The sequence below is a fragment of the Peromyscus leucopus genome, chromosome 5, assembly GCF_004664715.2.
Source record: "Peromyscus leucopus breed LL Stock chromosome 5, UCI_PerLeu_2.1, whole genome shotgun sequence".
NCBI classification, from domain to species: domain Eukaryota; kingdom Metazoa; phylum Chordata; class Mammalia; order Rodentia; family Cricetidae; genus Peromyscus; species Peromyscus leucopus.
Genome location: NC_051067.1, coordinates 56,584,287 through 56,611,791, shown reverse-complemented (window position 1 = coordinate 56,611,791; position 27,505 = coordinate 56,584,287). Strand labels below are relative to the sequence as shown.

Genomic DNA, 27,505 nt, shown 5'->3' with positions numbered 1-27,505 from the left:
GAAGGTTCTGCAGCAGAATCTGTGTTTAGAAAGTAACACCCTGATGATAGTTTTGCATCTTATAAAGTAAGTCTCATGTTATTATCAGGGGTAGATTGTCACAGGTAGCTTTTCAGCTTAGGCGCTGAAAATCTCATGTCTTCTAATGTATAAACTTTCTGTGTGTATTTCCTGTAAGATAATCCTGTAGAGATTTGAAAGTATTGCCAGAAATCCAGTGGACTCACTCCAGCTTTTCAGAGTTTGTAATATAGGCCCCGCCTACCTTGACAGAAGTAAAGAATGCTGGAGCTTTGCCTTTCATTCAGCTCAGGTTAGTAAGGAAGGAAAGGCAAGAGTCAGACTTTGGCTGTTGATATCATGGATCTCAAGCATAGTCGTTCAGTGCAGCTGAATGATGGAAACTTGATGCCAGTGCTTGGATTTGGAACATTTGCTCCCGAAGAAGTAAGTATACCTCTTGGAACAAAAGGGTTAGATAACAGTTATCCTGGAAGTACTTTCAGAAGGCAGGAGACCTGCTCCTAGTGGATCATTCATCTGGGCTCCCCTTTCACTGTCTATAATTTACTTCTGTTCATGCTTGGAGATCCTTAGTGGTACTCGGTGAGATGCCATGATGTTAGCTCTGGAGGTTAATGATTTTGTAGGAAGATTATCTGTCATTATTGTTGTTAACATTGTTTCCTGACAAATCTCAGTGTTTACTACATATTTTAAGTACTTACATATATGAGTGTAATCAATCCTTGATGTAAATATTCTTACTAATTTTTAAATTCTGATCATCTCAAGCTCAGGCTTCTCCTGCAATCTACTCTTGGTTAGAAATTGCTATGGGCAATGGATATAGGAGAAAATGGCTAACAGTAGGGGCATTGGATAGCAGCTTTGCTATGAGTTTTTTTTTTTTTTTTTTTTGTAAGAAGATATGTTTGTTAGAGATTTTCAACTATTTGAACAGGTTTTTAAAATTTCATGCATGTATGCATCATATTTTGATCATATCCACCAGTCATTCCACACATCTAACTCCTCCAGGTACTCTCACATCTCTTTCCCAACTTCATTTCTTCTTTTTTCTCTTTCTCTTTTTTAAATAACCCACTAAGTTCATTAATACTACTATATGCTCTTGAGTTTGATGCCATCCACTAGAACATGGGCAACCTACTTGGGGCCATAAGCCTGAACAAAACAGATTCTCTTTTCACCAGAAGCCATTAACTGTCCAGAGCTGGGGGTGAAGCCTTCTCAGTCCGTCCTCTGTCCATGCTGCAGTGATGACTGGATTGGATAACATGCAAGTTTTGTGCAGACAACCACAGCTGCTGTCAGCTCATGAATGCAAGCAGCTCTGTCACATCCAGAAGACACTGCTTTACAGTAGTTTTCCTGTTTCCATGATCTCTAGTTCTTACAATCTTTCTTCCTTCTCTTCCATGATGTTCCTGAGCCTCTTGAAGAAAGGGTGTGATATAGAAGTCCAGTTTATAGGTGAGCACTTCACCTATTCTCTGGACTTAAATAGTTGTGGGTCCTGGTATTAGTCATTGTCTATGACAAAAAGAAGCTTCTTTGATGAAGACTGAGAGATGTACTAATCTATGGGCATAAAGATAAGCATTTAGAATGCAAGTCAAACTTTTAAAAAATGTCTATGAGGATCCACAATCATTCCATTCATAGGTTAGTATCGAAGGCTTGCAATATATAAAGGAACAATGAGGATAGGATGACACTTCTTACCAAACACATTATGCACCCAATCCAATAGCTCATTGCAGTGAAAGTGTCTAAATCTAGTCACAGATAATAGAAGCTTTGAGGTGGCTTGGGAAATATTGTCTCCAAATGACAGAGATCAATTTATTCAATGTTGGTGGAAGAATCATGAAATATTAGTACTGGATAGAACCAGTTTATTTCAGTTATCCTCTGTAATAGATTAAGCATACAATATGTGTTCTATAGCTTTTAACTGACATTTGTTATTACTATTAAAGATAGACTTATATCTTAGAAAATATAACAAAAGGATTCTATAGTGCTTTCACTTACAAAAGTAAAGGCAATACATTCTTTGAGAGACAGAAAGGAACAAACAGAAACTTCCTTCACAATCTAGTAGGAGTTTTTATTCTGAATGTGCTCTTGCTCCACCAATGACCTCCCTGTGGGATCATTGATGAAACAAAAGCCTGCTCAGTTGTGTGCCTTGTGACTTTGTTTGTCTAGCCAAGTTTCCTGGGAACAACACAAACACAGGATAACAGATTAAATCATGAAATTATACACTGATTGAAATTTGAGGAGATTTTGTAAATATTATTATCCTGACTTTGTTCCCCAACAGCAGCTTAGTGAGGTGTGGTCCTTGTCCTGGTAACAGTAGCTGGCCAGGCAAGTAGTTGTCAGTTTTCTGGGTATCTGCCACATATAGATGCTTTCACTGTGTTTTTGTTTATTGATATGGATTTAGCATCCTCCCCTTCAATCTTCCCAATTCTGATGCAGACCAAGGGACAGACTCATGTAAATTTTTCACATGTAAAATTAATGGATCAATTTTTGTCAGTAAGGACAAATATTAGAATAAATAAACTAATATTTAAACTAGAAAGAAATAATACACATATTACTAGTCTGGAGTATCATCTATGATGGCTGTACTTTCAGTTTTGAATGAATGATTTATTAAATATATGCAATAAAAGTAAAAGAATAAATTATGAGGTTCAAATAGAGAGAAGTAGCAGATATACAGCAAATTAAATCAGGGAGCTGAAAAACATCCAACAGAAACTAATTGTGATAGCCCATTGAAGTAGCCAGATGGAATTTCCCAGTTAAAAGTTCATTGTGGTCAGAATGAAGTATCCCCTTGGGTGAGACTTCCAAGTAACTGAACAAATAGCAGCAGATAGAGTTGACATCATCAAATTGGATACTCACAGCATCCAACAAGAACTAACTGTGGAAGTTGAGGCAGTAAGTTGGAGTTCCTTATTTAGCTTTATCTCCCCATGGATGAACTTCCTATGGTACTCCTCCTCCTCCTCCTATGCCATTTCACATCATGGGATAAACAATAATCACCTCTGTTGCTGGAGAGCTTCTCTCCAGGTTCCCCAAGCCCCGCAGTCCCACAATCCACTTATAAAATAATCACTCAGACGCTTATATCATTTATAAACTGTATGGCCGTGGCAGGCTTCTTGCTAACTGTTCTTTTATCTTAAATTAACCCATTTCTATAAATCTATACCTTGCCACGTGGCTGGTGGCTTACCAGAGTCTCTACATGCTGCTTCTCCTGGCGGTGGCTGCAGTCTCTCTCCTCCTTCTTCCTGTTTCCCCAATTCTCTTCTCTCTTTGTCCCGCCTATACTTCCTGCCTGGTCACTTGCCATCAGTGTTTTATTTATATAGAGTGTTATCCACAGCACTTCCCCTTTCTTCTTTTTTTAAAAAGGAAGGTTTTAACTTTAACATGGTAAAATTACATATAACAAAACAATTACCGAGCAAGAATTATAGTTACAATATTAAAGAAGATGTCCTATCTATCTTATATTTGTGAGTTTAAGGTTTTATAGCTAACTTATCTTTTATAATAACTGAGGAAATTACGACTATCTAGTCTTTAACCACATCAAAGACCTGAGAAGGAACATAATGGTACCTGAGAAATGGTAGACGGATGCAAGCAACTTTCGGGAATCTTGCAAGAGTAGACTAAGACAGCTGGCAGCCTGGACAGTCACCTAATAATGTTTCACAGCATTGTTGGTGCATTCAAATTGGCTACAGGCCTAGAGTATATGACAGACCATTTTTAGAAGCAGGAATTCTGAAAGACCATCTTACCCTGTCTTGGCAGAGTACAGTGGTTGCTTTCCTTGTGTCCCGCTTGTCCAGAAAGGACAGCATTGCATTTGTACTGTCAGCCATCAAGGCAAGGGCAGTTCTTTGCCCAGTAGGCCATTTTGTGCCAAAAAGACAAACTTCCAAATGGAAATGTCTTAGAAGCCCAACATTCTCTCGGGATCAAATTGGTGCAGCCAGGAGCAATTGTGTCTCACATCAACAGAATTCTAAGTTATTTAAATGCCATATTCTCCAGGTCTATGAAGTGTTTGAAGATTACCTATCTATCTGAAATATATCTATGTATACCTAGAAGACTTAACTAACATGGCTACAGATATGATTATCATAGATGACTAATTATTAATCTATTTTTTAATTATCCATTACAATTTTAAATGAGTTATATAAACACAATACCTCAAACAAGAATAGAAACATATATTATATATATATATATATATATACAGTATAACAAAATCAACCTCAAGTCTGTATCAATGAACCAAAATCTATACCAATGTAAAACATTTTAACCAAGTTGTTCTTTAAAAGTAGGTTCATTAATCTACCCTTTTATCTTATCATCTCCATATCCTTCTATATATCATATCCCCTTTTCTTTTTCAGAAAGAGATCATATTTATAATCAACCTGTTTTAAATAAAAATATTGGTTTTTCTCTGTCCCACACCAGAGGGCTCTTCTGATTTGGGACACAAGAATCCCTTAACCATTTTTTTTTTTTTTTTAAAGCAGTATGTCTGGGTTTAGAGGGGAAGTGAGCCAATTCCACCTCTAAAGCCAGTTTGGTATATTTGGGAATTTGGGCGTAGCATCTCTTACTACTTCCTGCTGGAGGGGGCGCTGTATCTTATGGGGACGCAAAGAAAATTTTAGACCTATGGGTAGTCCGTGAGGCTGTATTGTGTGAACCAGTTGCCTTGAAACCGATCTGGATGTTGGATCATCTGGGCCATGGTGTCATCGGAGTCCTTTCAGGGGGTCTTGGCTGGTGAAACCTGATGTATCTTAATCTGGAACAAGTCCACAGCCTCTGGCTTTCTGTGGAAACAAAAGCAGAACCTCTTTTCCAAAGTAACATATCCTTATATCCAAATTTTGAAGTCAAGGTACCTTTAAAATATACATTTTGGCATAACTCAACAGCTTTTGTAATCAAATGTTTTTCTTTAGTTATGAATATCAAAGAGAACATAATCCAGATTCTCTGTGTGGTAGCCATCTTTATGTGGCTTATGTTTTATATTACCTTGAGCCTTGAGCCTATTGCTTTAAACTGTACCATTGTAAGCCTGAAACGGCGCTGTGGCTGCTGGCTCCGCCCACTTCAGCTTCCCAACATGGCAGTGGTACGTTTTCTGCCAGCTCTGGGAGTCTCAGAAATAGTGGGTCTAAGCTTTTATCAAAGCAGCGTGTAGCCCAGAAACCTCTTTTTTTTTTTTTTTTTTTTTTTTTTTTTTTTTTTTTTTTTAAATACTAGTAAAGACTAAATCTACCACATAGCTTAATTTGCCACTGGCAGATGCCTCATTTCCGCCATACTGCCGGTCAAACGCACCCGCCAGGAACCCGCCAGTGTCCAAACTTGCGTTTTGCCGCATCTAGCTGCCCGTATGAGACAAGAAGCAGGAACCTGGTTTTGGCTCTGTTTAGAATTGGTTATTAAATATTCTCAGGTTTAAGGTGGAAACTCGAGCCGTTGGGCGCCATTTGTTGCTGGAGAGCTTCTCTCCAGGTTCCCCAAGCCCCGCAGTCCCACAATCCACTTATAAAATAATCACTCAGACGCTTATATCATTTATAAACTGTATGGCCGTGGCAGGCTTCTTGCTAACTGTTCTTTTATCTTAAATTAACCCATTTCTATAAATCTATACCTTGCCACGTGGCTGGTGGCTTACCAGAGTCTCTACATGCTGCTTCTCCTGGCGGTGGCTGCAGTCTCTCTCCTCCTTCTTCCTGTTTCCCCAATTCTCTTCTCTCTTTGTCCCGCCTATACTTCCTGCCTGGTCACTTGCCATCAGTGTTTTATTTATATAGAGTGATATCCACAGCACACCTCTGCTGGGAATGATTTATATTCTAGCTGTTTTTATGACACATGTTTTCAATACTGTTAGCTGCTTGATATTTTCCTCTCCCTGGCACAAAGCCAGAGGGTCAACCTGATCCAGGTCAGAAAGTTTTGCAGGACAAATGACTTAAACATGCTTGTGTCTGAAGTTGGTGGAGAGGAAAATCTGCTTCCAGAGCTAGCTCCTCAATGAGTTTTAGCAGCCTATGGCAATTTACCACCATAATATACAATATACATTTATGCGTATACCTATTAAAGTAATCCTGGTAAATTATGTAGCTATTAATTGATAATTAACCAATTCAGTGTTTATGATCAAGCTTATAATTGGCATTAAAATTCATCCTGGCAATCATAGGAGTCTACAAAGGCTAAAGATCCACTTCTGTGTGGCTTTTACAACAAAACAGAGATATTTGAAGCACAGATGGAGAGCTGTTAAGATGATGATGATGATGATGATGATGATGATGATGATGATGATGATTAAAACAAGGTCTCATGCATTCCAGTTTGGCCTTGGACTCACTATGTAGATAAGGATGGCCTTGACCTTCCGATCTTCCTGCCTCTCCAGCTCCCAAGTGCTAGAATTATAGGTGTGGGTTACCCCATCCACTTTTCATACTTTCTTGTGTAATGACTGTCTCCTCCACTTCTTCTCAGAAACCTCATGAAAGAAAAAGAGCCTGACCTTTTGTTTATGAATAATCTCTAGTGCTCAGAGCCTAACATAGTGTTAGGCAAAAAGAAGTCACTCAGCAAATGCTTACTGCGTGAACGCTGAAAGCAAGGACCTGGAAAATGAAGAGAATAAAAGAATCTTGAGTGAACTGAAAAGCCTATTTGAGTGGAAATTGAGAATGATGGGTAATAGCTAATTTTCAGTTGTCAGTCCACACATATCTATGTGTATGTACACCTGTCCTGTCTACTGAGTACCTTAGAATTTTTCTCCCAGTATGTAGCTTTCCTCCTAGCTAGTTCCTTAAAATTTATCTTTATTGAATGAAACTTGCATTTCCATGCTTCATAGGAATCCTAGATCACTAATTCATTCAGTCAGATTTAGAAGTTAGTCTTTTTTGTAGTTTGTATCTCCAGATAGGTTGTAAATCTATTATCAAGGTTTGTATCATCAAACAAGATCAACCATGGGGCTGGCAGCACCTTGGATAAAATACTAGGAAGAAATAAATGGCCTTTTTTTTTCTGAGTTGGTCAGATTCCCAACTTTTCCTACTTTTATTTCACAGATTCCAAAAAGCAAGGCTACTGAGGCCACCAAAGTAGCCATTGATGTAGGTTTCCGTCACATAGATGCCGCATACTTCTATCAAAATGAGGAAGAAGTTGGACAGGCCCTCCGGGACAAGATGGCTGATGGAACTGTGAAGAGGGAGGAGTTATTCTATACCACCAAGGTGAGCACTTGTTGCTAGAATGGCTAGAAACCACTGTCGATTCAGATAAGTTACTGGGAAGGGAGACACCACCCCTTTGGTCTCAGTTTGAATCATGTCTTTATTGCAAAGACACATTATAGAAGCATAGAGAACAGGGCCAACAAGATGACTCAGTGGAAAAAGATACAGGCTGCCATGCCTGGCAACGTTTTATTCCTTGATGTACATGGGAGAATAGAAATGATTCCTGATATCTTACCTCTATATATGTGGTACCTTTGCACATGCATCAGTGGGCACACACACACACACACACACACACACACACACACACACTTAATTAAAAAAATTAAAAAAAAAGGCTTGCTTTGCTCCAAAGTATACTAAATGTGGGAAACAGCTACTCAGTGTCTCTGAATATCAGACATTGCCTGGATATAAAATAAGGAAACAGTTTTGTTGGATAATCTGGCCTCTCTGGGCCCTGAGTAACTATTCCTTCAGTAGATTACCAAAGTGAGGTTGAAAATGTTCACAAAAGGGAAAATCCTTTTCTCCAATCAGCACTGAATGTACTGAAATTTGCAATGTTTTCTCAGGTGGAAAGGCAGGCTTCCAGTGTAATGCGACCTGAGCTGAGGTTTCTATAGACATCTCCTACTTATGTTTACACTGGTGACAGCTTGTTGTTACACTAGATCTCTTAGAACTGGTTCTGGATTTACTAAGAACAGTCAATCCTTTGTCAACTCTATCTACTGCTATTTGTTCAGTTACTTGCAAGTCTCACCCAAGGGTATTCTTCACTCTGCCCAGGATGGACTTTTAACTGGGAAATTCCATCTGGCTACCTCAATGGGGCTTTCACAGTTAGTTTCTAGTAGATGTTTTTTCAGCCCCCTGATTTAATGTTTTGCTGTATCTCTGCTGCTTCTCTCTATTTGACCCTACTCCTAGTCCATCATTTTTTGGCTCTTTGAGACTACAACATCTAATTCTTGAACACTTAAATTGGTTGTTTTCTAAATTCTGCCATTTCCCTCACATTGTCATCACTAAAATAAATCTCAGTGTTCTATTGAGGATGTGATCTATAAAGAGCAGCATACATTTGGGGAGCGTTATTGGGGAGGATCTGGGAAAAGTTGTGTGAGGGGAAATTCATGATCAAAATACATGAAAAAAATTAATAAAAAATATAAAGCCTTAGCCCCAGATGTTCTTAGTTTAGTTGAGACCATCATAGCAGGTTTTAATTCTTTCACCACAATGTGTAATTTTGTTTGGAAACTGTAGATTTGGACTACCTTCCTTAGACCAGAGTTGGTTCGTCAGTGCCTGGAGAGATCACTGAAGAAACTTGGGCTGGATTATGTAGATCTCTGCATTGTTCATTTTCCGGTTGCTATGAAGGTCAGTTTTGAATTATTATGCCCTAGACTGTTATATTATGTCAAGACAATGAGATTTTTCTGGACTCTTGATGAGAGAGATACATCTATCTGAGAAGAACAGAATGGCTAAATGATTATGACTCTCCATGACAGCTGAGCAACCCCATGGACAAGACTTCTTAAAATGCTCATCCTCCATTTTTCATAAAGGTTGAAATTCAAGGACTTCACTGCCTTTTATCAATCAGAGTACTCCAGATTGTGGAGACTCCCCCTGGAGTCTCTGCCTCCTTAGTGCACGTTCTCGCCTATGTATATGTCTCACACTAGGACACAGGGATTTGAATTTGGGTAAGGGACATTTGGGCTTGGGCTCCTTTGGGCATTGTGGCTTCATTTTCTTATTATGGTGCATGTTTGTGGATCACATCTGATAGACACGTTAACTCAGAATTGAGGCATCATAAAGTGGAGCAAAAGTTCATGATTAATAATGGTCTTTAACACCATTCTGTCATTGGATAAGAAATAAATTCCAATGGAAATTAAAATTGGTGAAATCTAGGGATCTATGAGGAGTCCAGGGGGGAGAAAAGTGGAGGCAATCAAGAGGAACACACACACACACACACACACACACACACACACACACACACACAAATGATTAACACAATCTCCTGAAATGTTGAATGAGTAAGCTCATTAGGCACTAGAAATTGACTATTAGAGAAAAGTATTTGTTAATTTCTCTTCTCTCTGCATTCTAGCCTGGAGAGGAACTTCTGCCAAAGGATGCCAGTGGAAAAATTATTTTAGAAATAGTGGACATTCGTGATACATGGGAGGTATGTACTATTGCAGATACCATAAGGCACTGTGTGGCAAGATAGGAACCAATTAATAAAGAATTAGAAGAGATAATGTTTTTCAACATTATAGGAAAAATGTGACAATGCATTTTAACCAGCACAAGATCTGAGAATTCTTTGTCTTTGACTATGAGGACATTTATTAAAGTACCATTGTGTGCCTGGCATCAAAACAGATGCCACTAAAGAGGGTGGAGAAGATGATGGGAGACTTATGTGTATTTGTTGTTCTCAAGGTGCATGTAATTGAATGAGCAGACAAATATGTATTCATGCAGGTAAGTGCATTAGGCAAGGCTGTATTCAAGTGACAACATTATTTTGAAATTATAACTGAAATTGTTATGTAAGTAAATGAAATCATTATGTAAATAAATGAAATTATTGTGTAAGTGTTCAAATAAGTCTGAGGAGAAACTCCAAAGGACAGAATACAATAAGGATTAATCAGATATTTTCTTCCTTCCCAGGCACTGGAGAAGTGTAAAGACTCAGGGTTAACCAAGTCCATAGGGGTGTCCAATTTCAACCACAAACAGCTGGAATTGATTCTGAACAAACCAGGACTCAAATACAAGCCCACTTGCAATCAGGTAAGCTCTTAGTTCACCTTGGCTGGCCTTTCCCATCTCTTCCTCACAAACTTCTTCCTTACTTGATACTTCCCAAATTTCTGTTTTGGGCAGCTGTTCAGAATATAGCTGTTTTCACCAAGGTAGGAAATATCAGTGATGGTTCAGGTTGACTAGAATGGGAAGAACAAGATAGGGGAAAGGCAGTTGGATTGATTAAAATCACTGCTCTTCTTAGAAGGCATACCACTGCTCAGTCACACTCACAGCATATGCTGTACTTAAAATCATATAAAATCTTAAAAACAAACAAACAAACGGACTGAAACGAGGCATAACAAGGCTGTATTGCTGCTGTGTTGTTCTGGTGGGACTCTAGACAATTTGTGGTGGTTTTGTCCCTAAATTCAGATTGAAAATATTTTTTTAATACCTTTCAAAAACTTTTAACTTTTGCAGCTACAAAAGCTACAAAAGGCACCGAGAATTTTGTGATGAGAAATTCCTTCACTCACACCCATCAACACGCTCAAGCAATAATTTCTCTCCTGTACAAATTTGTTAGATGCACACTATTTTGAAGTATTTTGAGTCAGCCATTATGTAATTTTAGCCCATATTTTAAAAATGCATGATTTAAAAAAATTAACATTGCTAGAATACTGTTAAAACACCCACACTTTTAGCAATGGTTGGTATAACTAAATATTTTGAGTCTTAAAATGTGATCATGTCTTTTTATTTCCTTGGTACTTGGTATTGAACCAGAGTCATCACACACAGTAGGCAAGTGCTCTAACACTGGGTTATATCCTGTATTCTTTAACACATTATTTTGAGGTAGGATCTCTCTAAATGCTCTGGTTGACCTTGAGATTTTAATCTTCCTGCCTTAGCCTCCCAAGTAGCCAAGTGTTTGTCACTATGCCTAGCTGTGTTCAAAGCAGCGAGGGGAAAAAGTCTACATATTGCAGCTGGGTGGTTATGTCTATTAAATTTTTCATTGCATCAATAGGCTCTCTCTCTTGCATTCATGTCCCCTTTCCATTCTTACTTTCGTCTTTCCCCCTTTCCCTGTTCCTTGTTTTCACTCTCACTCTCTTTCTCCTTTGAGTTATTTACTAAAGAAATTAAGCATTTTATCCCGTTAAAGTTCCCCACATAACAGGGGAAATTAGTCATTGATCACCATGGTAGTTTGGTAGGATGCTTTTGCGTTTCTTATATGTTGAGGATCAGAGCAAAGTACTTGATAACAGAAGATCAAAGTCTTGTGAGCCCCTGAATGTTAAAAGGCATGGCATTTCCCCATCCAGTGTGTCCACTCTCCCTTTTCATTCTCACCTCATTTGTTCCCCTGAACTCTCTGGTCCTTTCACAAGTCTTTGACTTCTTCCTTCTCTAGAGGGCAAACAGTTTTAGGCTCAGCTTGCAGTCTTCTCACTTATGGTTATACTCAGTCATTGCTCTAACGGGCTTTAGCTTCATTCTATAGAATTGACAGAGACCACAAGTTTTAATCTCAAAATGCTAACAAAAGGACAGAAAAAAAGGTATTTCAGGGAAAAATACTTATTTGAAGCATATTGTACTTAAGTCAATGTAGAAGTGGCCTTGAGGTTTTTAAAACCTGCATGACATTGTTGGCGCATATGTTCTGGTTCCATTTTGTTGTTGAAATTTACAGGTAGAATGTCACCCGTATCTCAACCAGAGCAAACTCCTGGAGTTCTGCAAGTCCAAAGACATTGTTCTGGTTGCCTACAGTGCCCTGGGATCCCACAGAGACTCAAACTGGTAATGAGACTATTGGACTTCATTTCCTTATGTCAATAATTCTAGGCTCACTAGTGATCTTTTCTTCTTGCTTTATTTGTCTGTTTCCAACACTAATAAGTAGAGCTCTAAAAGGGATTTTAGGACACAGTTTCCAGAGATTAGACTGCATATATCCTAGCCATGCCATTTGGACAAGTGGGTAGAAGGTAAAATCCACATTCATATCATTTCTAGAAATTTTCTTATTTCTACAACATTTAAAATTTAATTTAGGAGGTGCATAGAACCATCTTCTCTCATAATATCAGATAATTTTATGCAGAAACCAAAAAGAGAGAATTCCCAAGAGAAAATACAACTGTCTTTCCAAGTGGTGATATTGACTTGCAGGGGATCCAACAAGTCATTAGAGATTTTTCAAAGGATATGTGTAGTTGAAGTCAAGGGCATATAGTTGTATGTACATTGATAAGTTAAAAAATCCATAGGCTTAGGAAAATAGTACTGCTTTTACATTTATCAGTGAATTCTGAGTTCTGTTTGTAGATGCAGAGACAGTGGGTTTGTATATGCCCGTGCTGGTGGTTTTTTTTGTCAGCTTGACACAAGCCTAGACTTATCTGGTAAGAGGGAATCATAACTGGAAAAAAACCAAAAAAACAAAAGGCTCCATAAGATTGGCCTATTGGCAAGTCTGTGGGGTTGTCTTTATTAATAGTTGATGTGTGAGGGCCCAGCCCACTGTGGGTAACACCACCATTGTGGTCCTGAGTTGTATGAGAACAAGTCGAGCCAAGCAGTAGCAACATTCCTCCATGACCTCTACTTCAGTTCCTGTTATGCATTCCTTTGATGATGGACTGTGATGTGGAAGTGTAAGATGAGGTAAGTCCTCTTCTCCCCAGGTTTCTTTTGGTCATGATAGCAATAGAAACCATAACTAAGGTGAAGCATAAGAAAGAAAACATTTTGATGGCTGTCAAAGACGTTGTCTCTTGTCCTGTCCTTTTAATAGAGTGTAACGTTTAATGTGGAAACTCGATTTTCTAAAGTAAAACAAAACAGAAGTTAATAAATATTCACAATAAATAACTTTATATATGTCTTTTGAAGTTCTTATTCCTCCTGAGACAGTTTTTTATCACTTTTTTTTTTTTTGGTTTTTTTCGAGACAGGGTTTCTCTGTATAGCTTTGCGCCTTTCCTGGAACTCGCTTTGGAGACCAGGCTGGCCTCGAACTCACAGAGATCTGCCTGCCTCTGCCTCCCAAGTGCTGGGATTAAAGGCGTACGCCACCACCGCCCGGCCTTTTATCACTTTTAAGACAGTTATTATACTATTTTTTTTTTTTTTTTGCTCTAGAGAAGTTTTGCGTATTCTATAGGAATCTTGAGCTTTGGGTGAGGGGCATAGATTGAAATAGGATCATGCTATGAAGAGCATGCTGTGTTCAAACTCATGCATCAGGACCTCTTGCTTTAATCTCCCAAGTGCTACAATTACAGACTTATGCTCCCATTCCTATCTGGAATTTACATATCTATGCTTTGGTGGCCAGTGTGATGACAATTACCTGTAGTTCATTAATTTTATAGCATTTTTCCCTGACTTCTTCCTCCCTCCCTCCCTCCCTCCCTCCCTCCCTCCCTCCCCCCCTCTCTCTCCCCTTCCCATACTTTCAGTTATCAATTAATGGAAGCTTGAAATTATCAAAGGAAAAATTTGAGAAATAAGAAATTCTTATTTTAAATTGCATATTATTCTAAGCAACTTGATGAAATCACATGCTACCCAGGATAAGAATTACCCTTTTTCAATGTATTCTCACCAAATCTACTCCATTATGCTAGTCACTTGTTAGTTGTCTGGTTTATCAGGACAACCATCATAGCATGGCAGGACTTGCATTCAAGTCACCCTTATCTCACTTAATAAAGGCTCAAAAACACGACAATAGTGATGTTTGCAATTTGGATAGGGCAAAGAGAAGCACTTACTTCATATGAAAACGGGAAAGTTCTCAGCTTAATGAAAGAGAAAATTTATATACTGAGGTTTCTAAGATCTATGGTAAGAATGAATCTCCTATCCCTGAAATTGTCAAGAAGGAAAAAAAAGTTCATGCTAGCTTTGTTATGCCACCAAACACAAGATTCACTTACTGAAGTTGGAAAAGGTATCATTTCATATATATGTATGTATAATGCACATAGAGACCAGTGCTATAAGACCCCCTGAGGATAAAATGGAGTATCTGTATTTCTGAAATATTCCATTGCACGGGACATGTCCTACACAGTATTTATCTTCTTATCTCTCAATGGGCAACTTAGTTACTTACAATTGCTACAATAAAAAATAAATCTCCATCATTACTCACAAAATTCTGCTTTAACTATACTGTATTGTACTTACTTCTTTTAATGGTCTGGGAATATGGGTAAGGTAGCAACATATTCCAGATTCGTCATCTCTGTGTGAGTATGTTTTGTCTATTTTTTTTCCCCAGGGTCAACAGTGATAGTCCATACCTCCTGGAGGAACCTGTCTTAAAGACCATCGCCAGGAAACACAACCGATCTCCAGGCCAGGTTGCCCTGCGCTACCAGCTACAGAGGGGTGTGGTGGTTTTGGCTAAGAGCTTCAACGAGAAGAGAATCAAAGAGAACTTCCAGGTAAATGCCCGATAGCACTACTCCAGAATGAGACCTGGGGGGCAATTCCCTCAAAGGTGAGAACTTGCTCTTTATTCACTCCCAGGCATTGCCCCTGTGTACTGCAGACAGCAGCTTGAAAGGGCAGCAGATAAAGCACTGGGGAAAAAGGCTGGGTTTCCTCCACACTAGACTTTGTCTTTTACAAAGTTCTTTAACAAGATGTATTTTGGCTCTATTACTTCAGTTGCTTGTGGGAGTCCTTTCAGATGCCAAAGAACTTTAAATATTTTACATTCTTTGCTTTACAAATCCCTTTGTTTTGTATTTGTATTTGTATTAAGGATACCAATTTGCATTAAGATTAAATCCAAATAGGACTGCTGGTTGGAATATTCCAATACATTTTTTTCTTTTAAACTTCCATAGTACCAGGCATGGCTCTGTGTGAGTTTTTCATTAACTTACAATTATTTAGTTATATTCTGGTTTACTTTATGAAGTATGGGAATATTATATATGGCCATTTCTCCTTTTATCATTGGTGTTTCTCTTGGCAGAAAAGGAGCTAGATAATTTTATAGACTGACCATATAAAGAAATCAATGATTAAAGTTAGTCCTTAAATGCTTTCTTGTATAGGCACTAGCTAGTTTCTCATACCAATCAGTGGGTTTTCATTTGTTTTGTTTAGATTCTCATAAGGTTAAAAAAATTACCCTTTTATTTAGTTTCTGTGTGTATTTGTGTTTGAGGGCACACTCACCAGCACACAGTAGGTGGCCAGAGGATAACTTACAGTTGTTCCTCTCCTTCTACTATGTGGGTCTCAGGGTGGAACAAGGTGTCAGTAAGCACCATTACCTGCTGCTGGTTTCAATGAGAAATGTACCCCACAGACTCAAATATTTGAGTAGTTTTAAGATGACAGCTAACAATTTTATCATGAATATATTTATAAAAGGTAACATTAGCAACATTTTATTAAAAATATTGGAGCTGTTGGTTAAATTTATTCTTATGAACAAATTTGATACATGATTATAAATTTTATTGATAATAATTTTTATTTTAAAATACAACAACGTGTTAACAGATGGCTGCATGGCAGCTGTATTTCTTAAAGAATATATTTTTAAGATGGACTCCTGATAGATAGAGGCACAGACAGTGTCTTGGTTTCTTTTCCTGTTGTTGTGATACAATATCCTGACAAAAACAACTCTAGGAAGAAAGAGTTTATTCTGAATCATACTTCAAGGGTACAGTCACCATCACAGGGAAATTATTGTTGGTATTCTGGCCCGCCCCTTGGGGACCCTCCCTGTGTCCTGACATAAAATTCCTCCTCCTCCCTCCCTCTCTCCTTTCTATTCCCACGAAGTGTTCTCTCTCTCTCTCTCTCTCTCTCTCTCTCTCTCTCTCTCTCTCTCTCTCTCTCTCTCTCTCCTTTCTCTTTCCCTCTATTCCCTCTCCCCTGCCCTCAAAATCAACTTCCATGGGGATGCTGTGCCTGGGGTGTAAGTAACTTTCCACTGCTACAGTGTCTGCATGGCATGTCTCCCTCACCCACCAGGGCACCTTGGCCCAACCGACCAAGGCCTCATGCATGCCTTATCATAATAATTATAGTGGCAGAAGCCTGAGGGAGCTGATGACTGGTTACATTGTAGCTACAGTCAAAAAGTAGCGGGTTGAATGCTTAAATGCATGCTCAGCTCTTCTTCTTTTTGTGCAGTCCAAGATTTTCTACTCAGGGAATGATCCTACCCACAATTAAGATGGGTTTTCTCATGTCAATTAACATAATCAATATAACCCTACACAGGCAAGCCCAATGATCCATCTCACTGATGATTCTGTCAAGTTGACAGTTAACATTAACCATCACAGATATCTTTAATAGACAAATGATTAGATAGATATATTTAATTTTCATATATTTATATATAAATGTAAATTATATATAAATATCAGAAAGTTCTATGTAAAACAATACATAAATAAATAAATATTTAAGAAAAAAACAAAAAACAAACAAACGAAAAAACAAAAGGGAAAAAAATCAGAAAGTTTAAGGCATTCTTGGCTATATAGCAAGCTTGAGGTCAGTTTCGGCAACGTGAGATTCTGTCTCAAATTAACAAAATCATCTATTATGTGTAGTAGGTAGACAGACGGATGGGACCCTGGGTTTTTTTTTAATGTGTGTGTCTATGGTGTATGTGTTGCTGGGTATGTCCTGTACCGGATACTCTTCTCCTTACTCCCTGCCTTATTGTCTTGAGACAGGCTCTCTCACTGAATATGGAGAACAAGCCCCAAGAGTCCTGCTGTCTCTTCCATTCTATAGTACTGAGGTTATCGGCACAGTTATGACTTGCTTTTTTGTATGGGGGCCAAGATTTGAACTCAGGTCCCAATGCTCATACAGCAAATGATTTTAACTACTAAGCTCTGGCTGCATACTAGAATCTCGAATTTTTGATGAACTTTTTTCTTGATGAGGTGGTGGACAGCATATTTTACCAAAGCTCTCTGTGCTTTTCTATTAAAGCACTTTCCATTGGGAACTCCATATTATCAAATACAAAAAAGATGGTTTTGAGTGAGAGAGACTGACGCAGACAGGAGAAATCATTTAATATAGAATCCATTATCTCAGTGATCAATCAGAAAGGTTCTTTTGATAAAAAAAGAATTGACATAGATAATGTTTGAGAACATGAGATGGCCAAGTGTATGGTTAACAATTGATCAGGGGATGATTTTTCTTCAACTCAATCAAGTGTTGGAGAGGAGTTAGACTATGCTCCAGGATTGGGTGGGTTCTAGTCAAAGCTGGATCAAACTCCATGGTGGCAAAGGAAGAAAAATTCAGTTAATTTTGGTGAGGCTAAATCTAGTATTTCATTTAGATTTGAAAATTAAATTGGGAGTTCTTTTTTTCCTGTCTTACTTAAGATTAGGGATTGATGAGTCTTTCTTTTGTGATGTGGATCAAAATAGGGAAGGAATGGGAAAGGAGGGAGCTGCAATGCTCACCTAAATGTTCTGAGACCCTTGTTGCTATCCCCCATATATTCCCAGGTAGAAGGCCACTTCAATAGCTTATTTATTATTATTTTATTTTATTTTGTGACTTTCTTTCTAGGTTTTTGACTTTGGATTGACCTCAGAGGACATGAAAATGATTGATGGCCTCAATAAAAATTTTCGATATGCAAAAATATCATTGTAAGTAACTCCTCTAGACTGCTTTATAGGTTGTTTGCTTTCTATAACATGCAGACAAGCCATGAAGATGTTCTGTAGGATCCAGGGAATGACCAATGTAGCTAAACTTTTGCTTTTGAGTCAGCGAGTTTAATATATATATATATGTATATATATATATATATATACACATATATATATCAATTCAAAGTAAAATAATAAGTAGCAATAAATAGAAAGATAGATTGCAAACACGATTAAATTGTGCACTCAAAATATCCAGAAATTGATTGAGAGAGCACCTTTAAAACAACCAGGCTGAGTTCTCAGGTCCTAAGCAGAGTACAGGGTATACTCAGGTGAGACTTCTAGGTAAAAGGACACGTAACAGCAGAAAAGTAACATTATTAAACTGGATGCTTACAAACATCAAGCAAAAACCACCTGGGGAAGTTGAGGCTGTCAGCTTTACTTCTTAATCTTGAGCAGAAAAGAATGACCCCCTAAGGGTGAAGATTCCAACTAGAACAAATAGCAGAAGACAGAGATAACATTATCAAAATGGGTGCTTGCAACAACCAGCAGAAACCTGGGACTAAGGAAGTCCACCAGTGACTGGTGATGAGGAAGTAAGTCCAATTCAAGATCCAACAGAACTGGGGGACTCTAGGCTCTGCTGCTCAAGAGGACCTTCATTGGCATTCTGTGAAGCTTTCTCTATTCTGGATAGCTCAGAGTTCAAAGGAGGGAGAGAGAAACAATGGAAAACATTCAGACTATTTCTTATCACTAGATGTGCTCAGGAGGCAAAAGATGTCTTGGCTGCATGGGGTTGTTTGAGTATTGTCCTTGAGCACACTAAGTTGCACAGCTGAGTAAGAGAGGGGCCCTATCTTACCCTTGACATTCCTTGGCAGATAGAGGCATTCTCTTCATGGGAGTAAACAAAGTGCTCTGGGAAAAAAGTTCACACAGAAGGACAGTATATGAAAGTCCGTTATTTGTAGGTCACAGAGGAAGATGAGGCAGTTCCCAGGGCTGAACTTCTGGCTTCTTTGTCCCACAGGAGGCACTTTTATATTATGGAAACCTCTCCCTGTTCTCAAAAGCATATATTTTCACACTTGGGTTATTTTTACTGCTTTCTTCTTTCCCGCTCAGAGATTTTTGGGGGGTGGGTACATCCCAACCCTAGACAAGGGGCCTTGGAGGATACGTTGAGACAAAAATACTTTGGGTCTTAAATGAGGGAAGTGACTACTCTGCTTCCAGAGCCAGTTTTTCAGTGAGCTCAAACAACACATGATAGTTTTTCAATATAGTGTCATTACAGAAGACATACCTGATTTTCAGAATATGTTTGCAACAAATGCGTCCCTATAGACCTTAGAAGAGAGAGATTTCTTTTTAAGTTCATGACATGTAGTGAGACTCAAGACCAAACCCATTTCAAAACTGGCCAAGCTGGGGCTGCAGTTTAGTTGGTACAGTGTTTCCCAAGCATCATATAAAAAACGAGCATGATAGCCTATAGCATTGTTCTCAGCCCCCGGGAGATGGAAACAGGAGGACCAGAAGTTTAAGGTCATCCTCTATTGCACAGTGAGTTCAAGTGGACACAGGTGGACCTTGTTTCCAAAAAAAGATCAAAGTTGTGTCACTGAGAACTGATGTTAAAAAATGCCCAGTGACCTTCAGCTGAAATAAATGTCATTAGGGTTCACCTGTCCATTTGAAACAGAGGCAGACTATCTCATGATATATTAATAGGCCCATGAAAATGCTTTCTCATTAGTGTGTATTAAAATCAAAAGAAATAAAAGAGAATTCAATAATAATGGATATACATTAATGCATCAAGCCTATTCTAACTTTGTACTAAAGCAGGGTAACATGTATTTCAAATAATCTTTGTGGAAGATGGACTCTCAAAGAAGATATGAATAACCCTAGGGAAAACATAATTCTTTTTCAGCTTCCTCCTTTCTGTATCCATTGGCATTTGCTCTGAGCCAATCCTTTCCCAAGCTACAGCTATTGTTCCCAAACATTTATCTATTCCCCAACTTTTGTTTTCCCATCACATGCCGATTTCTTTAGTTACATGGTCTTACTAACTTGAAATACAGGAAATCATGAAATGGAGCTCAGTAGATACAGAAGCTTATTATGCAAGCTCAGCAACCTGAGTTCAATCCCCAGAAGGTGGAAGGAGAGAACTGACTCTGCAGGGCCATCCTTTGACCTCCACATGCATGTTTTGGCACACACACTTAATAACAATAAAATTTTAAGAAGAAAATAATGAAACCAGTTGATCCACAACTTTAGTTGCCGATGTGTTCCATTGCATTTAGCAAAGCAGGGTCCACTGAAATTTGTCTGGGTCCTCAAATGATGACTATCCTCATTTTGTCTATCGGAAGTGTGACTTGTGAGCAAACAAGGGTTTCTTCTTCTCTTTCAGTGCGGTGGATCACCCTTACTATCCATATTCGGAAGAATATTGAGCATGAGCTATTAAACGTGACAGAGACTTTCCTCCCTCCAGATAACGTGTATCTGTATTTGGTGGAGTGTTGGAGAAACAGTATTCCTGCCTCCAGGTGCTTGTCTACTGTCACAAAACTATGAATTGTAAGAGAGGACTTTTATTTGTCCTGATGATTACAAATAACACACAAGTTAGAGAATTTATAAAGTAAAAGGAAATATTTGATGTAGCCTCCTTGATTTTTTATGAAATCTCATGTCTACATTTTTATTTACAAAAATAAAATCATTTTCAACACATGGATCATATAATTTTAAAATGTATTTTGTTCAAGTTATTGAACATTATTCAAGAATTTTAGAGCACTTTTCTGATTGTAAAGAAATGGATCTTATTAACTTACTGAGTTTCTTAGTTATTAAAGCAGATTTTGGTAATTTTACTTGTTGGCAGTGGCATGCACTCTTTTTTCTTTCTAGTAAAACTTTTTCGAATATCTTTTTTTCCTGAAGCATTGTTTTATAATAAATTAGGGAAAAATTAGGCTAAGTTTACATATGAATGTTTTGAGTGTGAAAGTCCACTGAAAGAAGTAAGCTTCCAACAAAATAAAACCAGAAGCATTCCAAGAGAAATGGGGTGGGGGGATGCTGGGGAGGCTCACAGGGGAAGAGGGTGCACTGCTCTTGGGTCCCAGCACCCATGTTGGCACCTCACAATTGCTTGTAACTCCAGCTCCAGGATGTTTGAGTCCCTCTTTTTGTCCTTTCTGGGCAAAATGTATTCATATGCACCTGCTTGCCTCCCCCAACATATGCATATTAAAAAGTGAAACTAACACTTAAAAAAGAAATCAATAAACATCTATTGGAAAATAATTCTGCCTGGTCTCTTACATCTTTTTAAATTTTCCTTTTTGAGGTTTTATTTATTTTTATTTTACTTCTTTTTGTGTTTTCTTTATCTTTTTCTGTTTACTTATTTATTTTGTTCTTTATATATTTTTTTAAGTCAGTTCTTTGAGAATTTTGTATGCATTGTGCTCATTCTTACTCCCAGCTCTTCCCAGATCCATTCCCCTTCTCTACCCATCTAAAACTTTGTGTCCTGAAAAAACAACCAAACCAAACCAACCAAACAACCAAACAACAAACAAAAACCCCAAAACACTCTTAAGATCAATTTGTGCTGCCAAAATAATCTTGGATGTGTGGTCTTCCACTGGAGTGTGGTCAGCTTCTAAGGGATACACAGTTAGAAGAAACTGTCACACCCTCTTCTAACACTAACAATTGGCATGAGTTCTATACCTAAGGGTAGGACCATAGGACTATCTACCTGCTAGGATTACTTGTGTTGTTTTACATGACACAAGCAAAAGGTACTGACTACCTTTATTCTACATTTATTTAAGAAGTTGTATAGTGAACAGTCTTGGCATATGGAGACTGTAGCTCCCTCCAAGGAAATATGAAACATGTCTACTAAAGTAAACAGCTCCTCTCCCTCTTGTAAAAGAGGCAGTCATGCTTACTATCCATTGCAAATAATCTGGGTTTCCAATACTCAAAGTTTTTCTCCTTTTACTTTACTTACTGAATGTTTATGTGCTATTGAATTGTTTCACTTCATGTTCCAGAAACTAGAAATGCAGCAACTGACTCAAAAGTGACCCTACTTTGGCCACAGGTATTGTCACAAATAATAAACTCTCACTTATGCCTAACCGAGAAGTTTCAGAGTTTTTTTTTTTTTAACCTCCATGTATAAAACGTGTCGAGCTAGTTTATTAGTTTGCAAATAAGATTAAAATCTCAGACCTTCCATATTCTTGACAATCATTTGGAGAAAATTCAGGAGTAGGAAGAATGGATAGTTGTGGTGGAGTGGGAGTATTAGGTACTTTCTCCTTCCTTCCTTCCTTATTCCCTCCCTCCCTCCCTCCCTGCCTGCCTTCCTTCCTTCCTTTCTTCCTTCTTTTTCTTTTTCAAACAGGGTCTCTTACAAAGCTTTGGCTGTTCTAGAACTCACTATGTAGACCACGCTGGCCTCAAACTCACGGAGAGCTGTACATGAATTGTTAAATGGTCTTATTAATAAAAAAAAAAAAAAAAAAAAAAAAAAAACAAAAAAAAACTCAGAGCCAGAAATTGGGGTTAAGCCTGAAAGAGATCAGAGGAGTAGGAACTTCACTTCACCAACTCTGCAGCTTCTAAAAGCAAGCTGCTTCTTGTCTACCCAAACATATATACCTTGCTGTTCTGTTTTCTCATTTGCTCTCTCAGCCCAGTTACATCACTTCCTCTTCTTGCCAGCTCTGTCACTTCCTGTCTGTCTGTACAGACCTCCAGACCTCCATGGTTAACTAGTGTTGGAATTTAAGGCATGTGCCACTATACCTGGCTCTGTTCCCAGTGTGGCCTTGAACTCACAGAGATCCAGACAGATCCCTGCCTGTCAAGTGATAGGATTAAAGGTGTGTGCTACCATTGCCTAACTTCTATGTTTACTAGCCTGGCCTTTTCCTCTGATCCTCAGGTAAATTTTATTGGGAGAAACACTATATTGGAGGATACAATACATCACCACAGAGATCTGTCTGCCTCTGCTTCCTGAGTACTGGGTTAAAGGTATGACTGACTCTATTTTCTTTTTTAACACAGAATTTTTCTTAATTATTTGGGAATGTCACAATGAATATTATACATTTTGATCATATTTAACTCCTCCACTTCTCCTAAGTCTTCCTAGATCCACCCCTACCCCTCCCAACTTCATGTATTCTTTTTTAGTTTTAATTTAAAAAAATGGTGGTTGAGTCCAGTTTGTGCTGCCCATATACTCAGCATGATTCACTTAGTGAAAACTGACTCTCCCTCCCCAATCAGCCATCAGCTATCAAGAGCTCCTCAGCCAAGGATGAGTGTTATTTTCAATAGGTTGAACAGCAATGATGCTATTGAAATCGATTAGTAGGAGTGATTATGTTCACCAGACCCCAGTGATTCCTTAAGCTTTCATCTCATTCACCAAGTTGGAAACCATCTCTATTATATTATGTTTTAAAGTCTGCTATATTCCTATCTTATATTACCTGCTACTTGGATCACTCCTTTCATTATCACAGTTTAGATTTGTACTCAGGATATTGTGTCATCATCTTTCATTGTTCATGCAGACAACCCACGCATCCACATATCTTTTTCTCATTGGACTTCCTCTTTTATTCAGGCAAGTTTTTTGTTTGTTTGTTTGTTTGTTTGTTTTTTATTCCTAGACTGCTCGCTCAGTTACTTATTGCCCAGAGCAAGGGCTACATAACTGACATCATAGCTTACTTACAATTCCATCCTATATTTGTTACTTTCAGGGCTCATAGTATATATTTTCTTGTCTCTCAGTTGCTTTCGAGGAACTTCTATAATCATGTAGCACAGCCCATTGTAGTCGGAATGTATTTCCAGTCCTGCCCAGCCCTATGGTCCCACAGCTGCTTACAAAATAATCACTCAGAAGCTTTTATTAATTATAACTGCTTGGCCATTAGCTTAGGCTTATTGCTGACTAGCTCTTACACTTAAATTAACCCATAATTCTTATCTATGTTTAGCCATGTGGCTTGGTACCTTTTCTCAGTTCTGCCTTGTCATCTTCCTCTGTGTCTGGCTGGTGACTCCTGACTTAACTCTTCCTCTTCCCATAATTCTCCTCATCTGCTTATCTCATCTATACTTTCTGCCTGGCTACTTGCCAATCAGTGTTTTATTAAACCAATGTACAAAAGCATTATCCCACAGCATTTCCCCTTTTCTGTTTAATCAATAAGGAAGGTTTTAACTTTAACATAGTAAAATTCCATATAACAGAACAGTTATCAAGCAAGAATTACAGTTACAATATCGAGTCTATTTATATTTGGCAAAATTAAAGAAAATATTCTATCATCTATCTTATATTTGTGAGTCTAAAATTTCATATATAATTTATCTTTTATCATAACCAAGGAAAATTATAACTATAACTATTTAGTCTTTAACTACATCAGAGACTCCAGAAGGATATAATATTACCTAAGTAAACAGGAAGTACAATGTAAGCAACTTCTAAGAATCTAGAATGACAGAGACAGCTGGCTGCCTGGACAGTCACCCATAGTTCCTCTGTCATGTTGGGGCATCCATCTTTAGCTATAGTTCTAGTATCTCTCAGTCACTTCTCTGTGTTCTATAGAATATCTGGCAGTCTCCTCTGCAAAGTAGGAACCTGAAGAATCATTTCACTTTGCAAAGTTCAGTGGTTACCTTCCAATGGGTCTGTATGTCCAGTTTATATAACATTATCAGCAATCCAGACAAGAGCAGTTTCCTGCCCAAATGGCTATTTTTGCCAAGAAGCAGATAAGCTCCATATAGAGTGTCATCGATGCCTATATTTCTTTTTGAAGTAAATCAGTGCTGCCAGGAGCAGATGTGTCTCACTGTCCAGAAAGTCTAAGTTTTTAAAACATTTTAAATGCCATATGCTATAGATCTTTGAAGTGTTTGAAGATTACCTACCTAACTGATATTTATCTATGTACACCTAGAAAACTTAACATGACTATAAGTTTGACTATCATAGATGACTAATTATTAATCTGTACTTCTTAATTATACATTACAATTTCAAATAAGCTCCACAAACATAATACCTTAAACAAGAGTAAAAATATATATACAGTATAACAAAATTAAATTCAAATTTGTATCAATAAACTAAAATCCATAGCAACATAAAACATTTTAAACAAGTTGTTACTTTTTATCCTATCATATCTATAATATCCCCCTTTCTTCTTTAGAAAGATTGCATTTATTCTCAACCCCCTTTTAAATAAAAATTAACATTTACAAACAATATTTTGGGAATTTGGGTGTAGCTTTTCATACATACTACTTTCTGCTGATTGGGGGCATTGTTAATCTTATGGGGATCCTGAGAAAATTAACAATTATAGTTAAATCTTGACTGTAGTAGTCTGTGAGGATGGATCGTCTCAGCCAGTTGCTTTGAAGCTGATTTTGGATGTTGAATCATCTGGGCCATGACTGTCATCAGAGACCTTTCAGGGGGTCTTCCTTGATCAAACCATCTTAGCTTGGAAGCAGTCCACAGGTTCTTATTTTCTGTGGAAACAAAAACAGAACCTCTTTTCCAAAGCAATGTATCCTTAGACATAAATTTTGAAGTCAAGATACTTTTAAATATATATATATATATATATATATATATATATATATATATATATATATATATTGGTTTAACTGAGCAGCCTTTACAATCAAATGTCTTTCTGCAGTTAAAAATCCCAATGACAAGCCGGGCGGTGGTGGCGCACTCCTTTAATCCCAGCACTCGGGAGGCAGAGGCAGGCGGATCTCTGTGAGTTCGAGGCCAGCCTGGGCTACCAAGTGAGTTCCAGGAAAAGCACAAAGCTACACAGAGAAACCCTGTCTTGAAAAACAAAACAAACAAACAAACAAAAATCCCAAAGACAATATAATCCAGACTCTGTGTGTGATTTCCATCTTTATGTGGCTTACTTTTTACATAATTTTACTGTCTCTTTAAAAGACTTTATTTTTTAAAATTATCTATTTCTTAATATAACTGCATATACTCCTTTTTCTCTCTCTTCAAAGCCTACATATATTTTTACATATAATGTAAACCATTTAGAGGTTTATTTCATCTGAATCTGTCTTTTGTGAATCTATTGCTTTAAACTGTAGCACAATTAGGACTGAAATGGCAGCATTGGCTGCTGGCTCTGCCCACCTCAGCTTTCTAACATGGCAGAACTAAGTTTACTGCCAGCTCTGGGGGAACCATGCTCACTGCCGACTCTGGGAAGTAGTGGGTCTATGATTCCATCTAGTAGTGTGTAGCCCCCCAACCTTTTCTTTCTTTCCTCCCCCCCGCCCCCCCCCGTACTAGCAAAAGCTATATTCACCATGCACCATGCTGCATGACTTGCAGGCACCACTGTGTATAGTGGCAGGAATCTGCCATGCTGCACTCAAGCCCATACGCCCACAAACCCACCATACTGTAGCTCAAGCCCACACGCCATGGTGTTTCTGTTCCTTGGTGTGTCTATGTCTTGATCTGCATGAGACATGAAGTAGAAAGCTACTTTTGGCTTCATTATTGTGTGTTTAGAAGCCCTTTTAAACTCTTTTAGGCTTCATGGAAATTCAAGAGCCCCACATTGGTATGCCAAATGTAGTTGGAAGATTTCTCTGGTCTTGCTCAGCCATGTGGTCCTGCAGCCACTTATAAAATAATCACTCAGAAGCTTGTATTAATTATAACTGCTTGGCCATTAGCTCAGGCTTATTGCTGACTAGCTCTTACATTTAAATTAACCCATAATTCTTATCTATGTTTAGCCTTGTGGCTTGGCACCTTTTCTCAGTTCTGCCTTGTCATTTTCCTTCCTCTGTGTCTGTCTGGCTACTCCTAACTCAACCCCTCCTCTTCACAGAATTCTCCACATCTGCTTGCCCCACCTACACTTTCTGCCTGGCTACTTGTCAATCAGCATATTATTAAACCAGTGTACAAAAGCATTATCCCACAGCAGCCCACTCCTCAAGGAGGTATGCCAATCTATGCCACATAGTGAAAGATGACCATGGTTGAATATCCCCCCCCCCCCCGCCCCAGACATGTTTCCTTTAGATGAAATAGTCTTAGCTGTATGTCTTTTCATCTATTTCAGGGACGATGCAACTGCTAGCCTAGCAAGAAGTCCTGCCATTCCACACCACCAAGAGAAGGGGTAATGGTACCAATATTCCCACTGAGGTTGCTCCACTCAGTTGCATGTTTCATCACACACAGGTGAAACAATACAAATTCAACTATGTGCTTTTGTAAAATGCCATATTGTTACTTGTTTTGTTTTCTCTTCTCTGGGTGGAATAGGGGAAAAAGTCTTGAAGAGAAGGCTGGTTACTAAGAAGATACTTACAAAAAGTAGAAGAAATATTCTTCCTAAGTGCTATGCAAATCTCAACATAGAACATAGAAAATAAGGAAAAACACAAGCAATAGGAAAAGGAATCAATTATCAAAGTGAAGGGATAGCCTATGGAATACAAGGGGAT

General features: G+C 38.2%; 1 protein-coding gene across 1 annotated transcript; it reads left to right on the top strand.

The window, feature by feature from the left end:
- The first annotated feature begins 296 nt into the window (after positions 1 to 296).
- On the top strand, positions 297 to 21,232 carry LOC114708096 (aldo-keto reductase family 1 member C15). Its single transcript, XM_028891109.2, has 9 exons — positions 297 to 447; positions 7,227 to 7,394; positions 8,673 to 8,789; positions 9,538 to 9,615; positions 10,110 to 10,232; positions 11,899 to 12,008; positions 14,500 to 14,665; positions 17,799 to 17,881; positions 20,328 to 21,232. The coding sequence occupies exons 1-9, from the start codon at positions 361 to 363 to the stop codon at positions 20,368 to 20,370; spliced, it is 975 nt and encodes a 324-aa protein (XP_028746942.1). The 5' UTR covers positions 297 to 360; the 3' UTR covers positions 20,371 to 21,232.
- Positions 21,233 to 27,505: the final 6,273 nt, after the last annotated feature.

Bases quoted from the DNA above. Each gene is read 5' to 3' on its own strand.
- LOC114708096 (XM_028891109.2), top strand. From the start codon at position 361: ATGGATCTCAAGCATAGTCGTTCAGTGCAGCTGAATGATGGAAACTTG. The intron at 8,790-9,537 runs GTCAGTTTTGAA...TCTGCATTCTAG, and splicing joins ATTTTCCGGTTGCTATGAAG to CCTGGAGAGGAACTTCTGCC. The intron at 10,233-11,898 runs GTAAGCTCTTAG...TGAAATTTACAG, and splicing joins ACAAGCCCACTTGCAATCAG to GTAGAATGTCACCCGTATCT.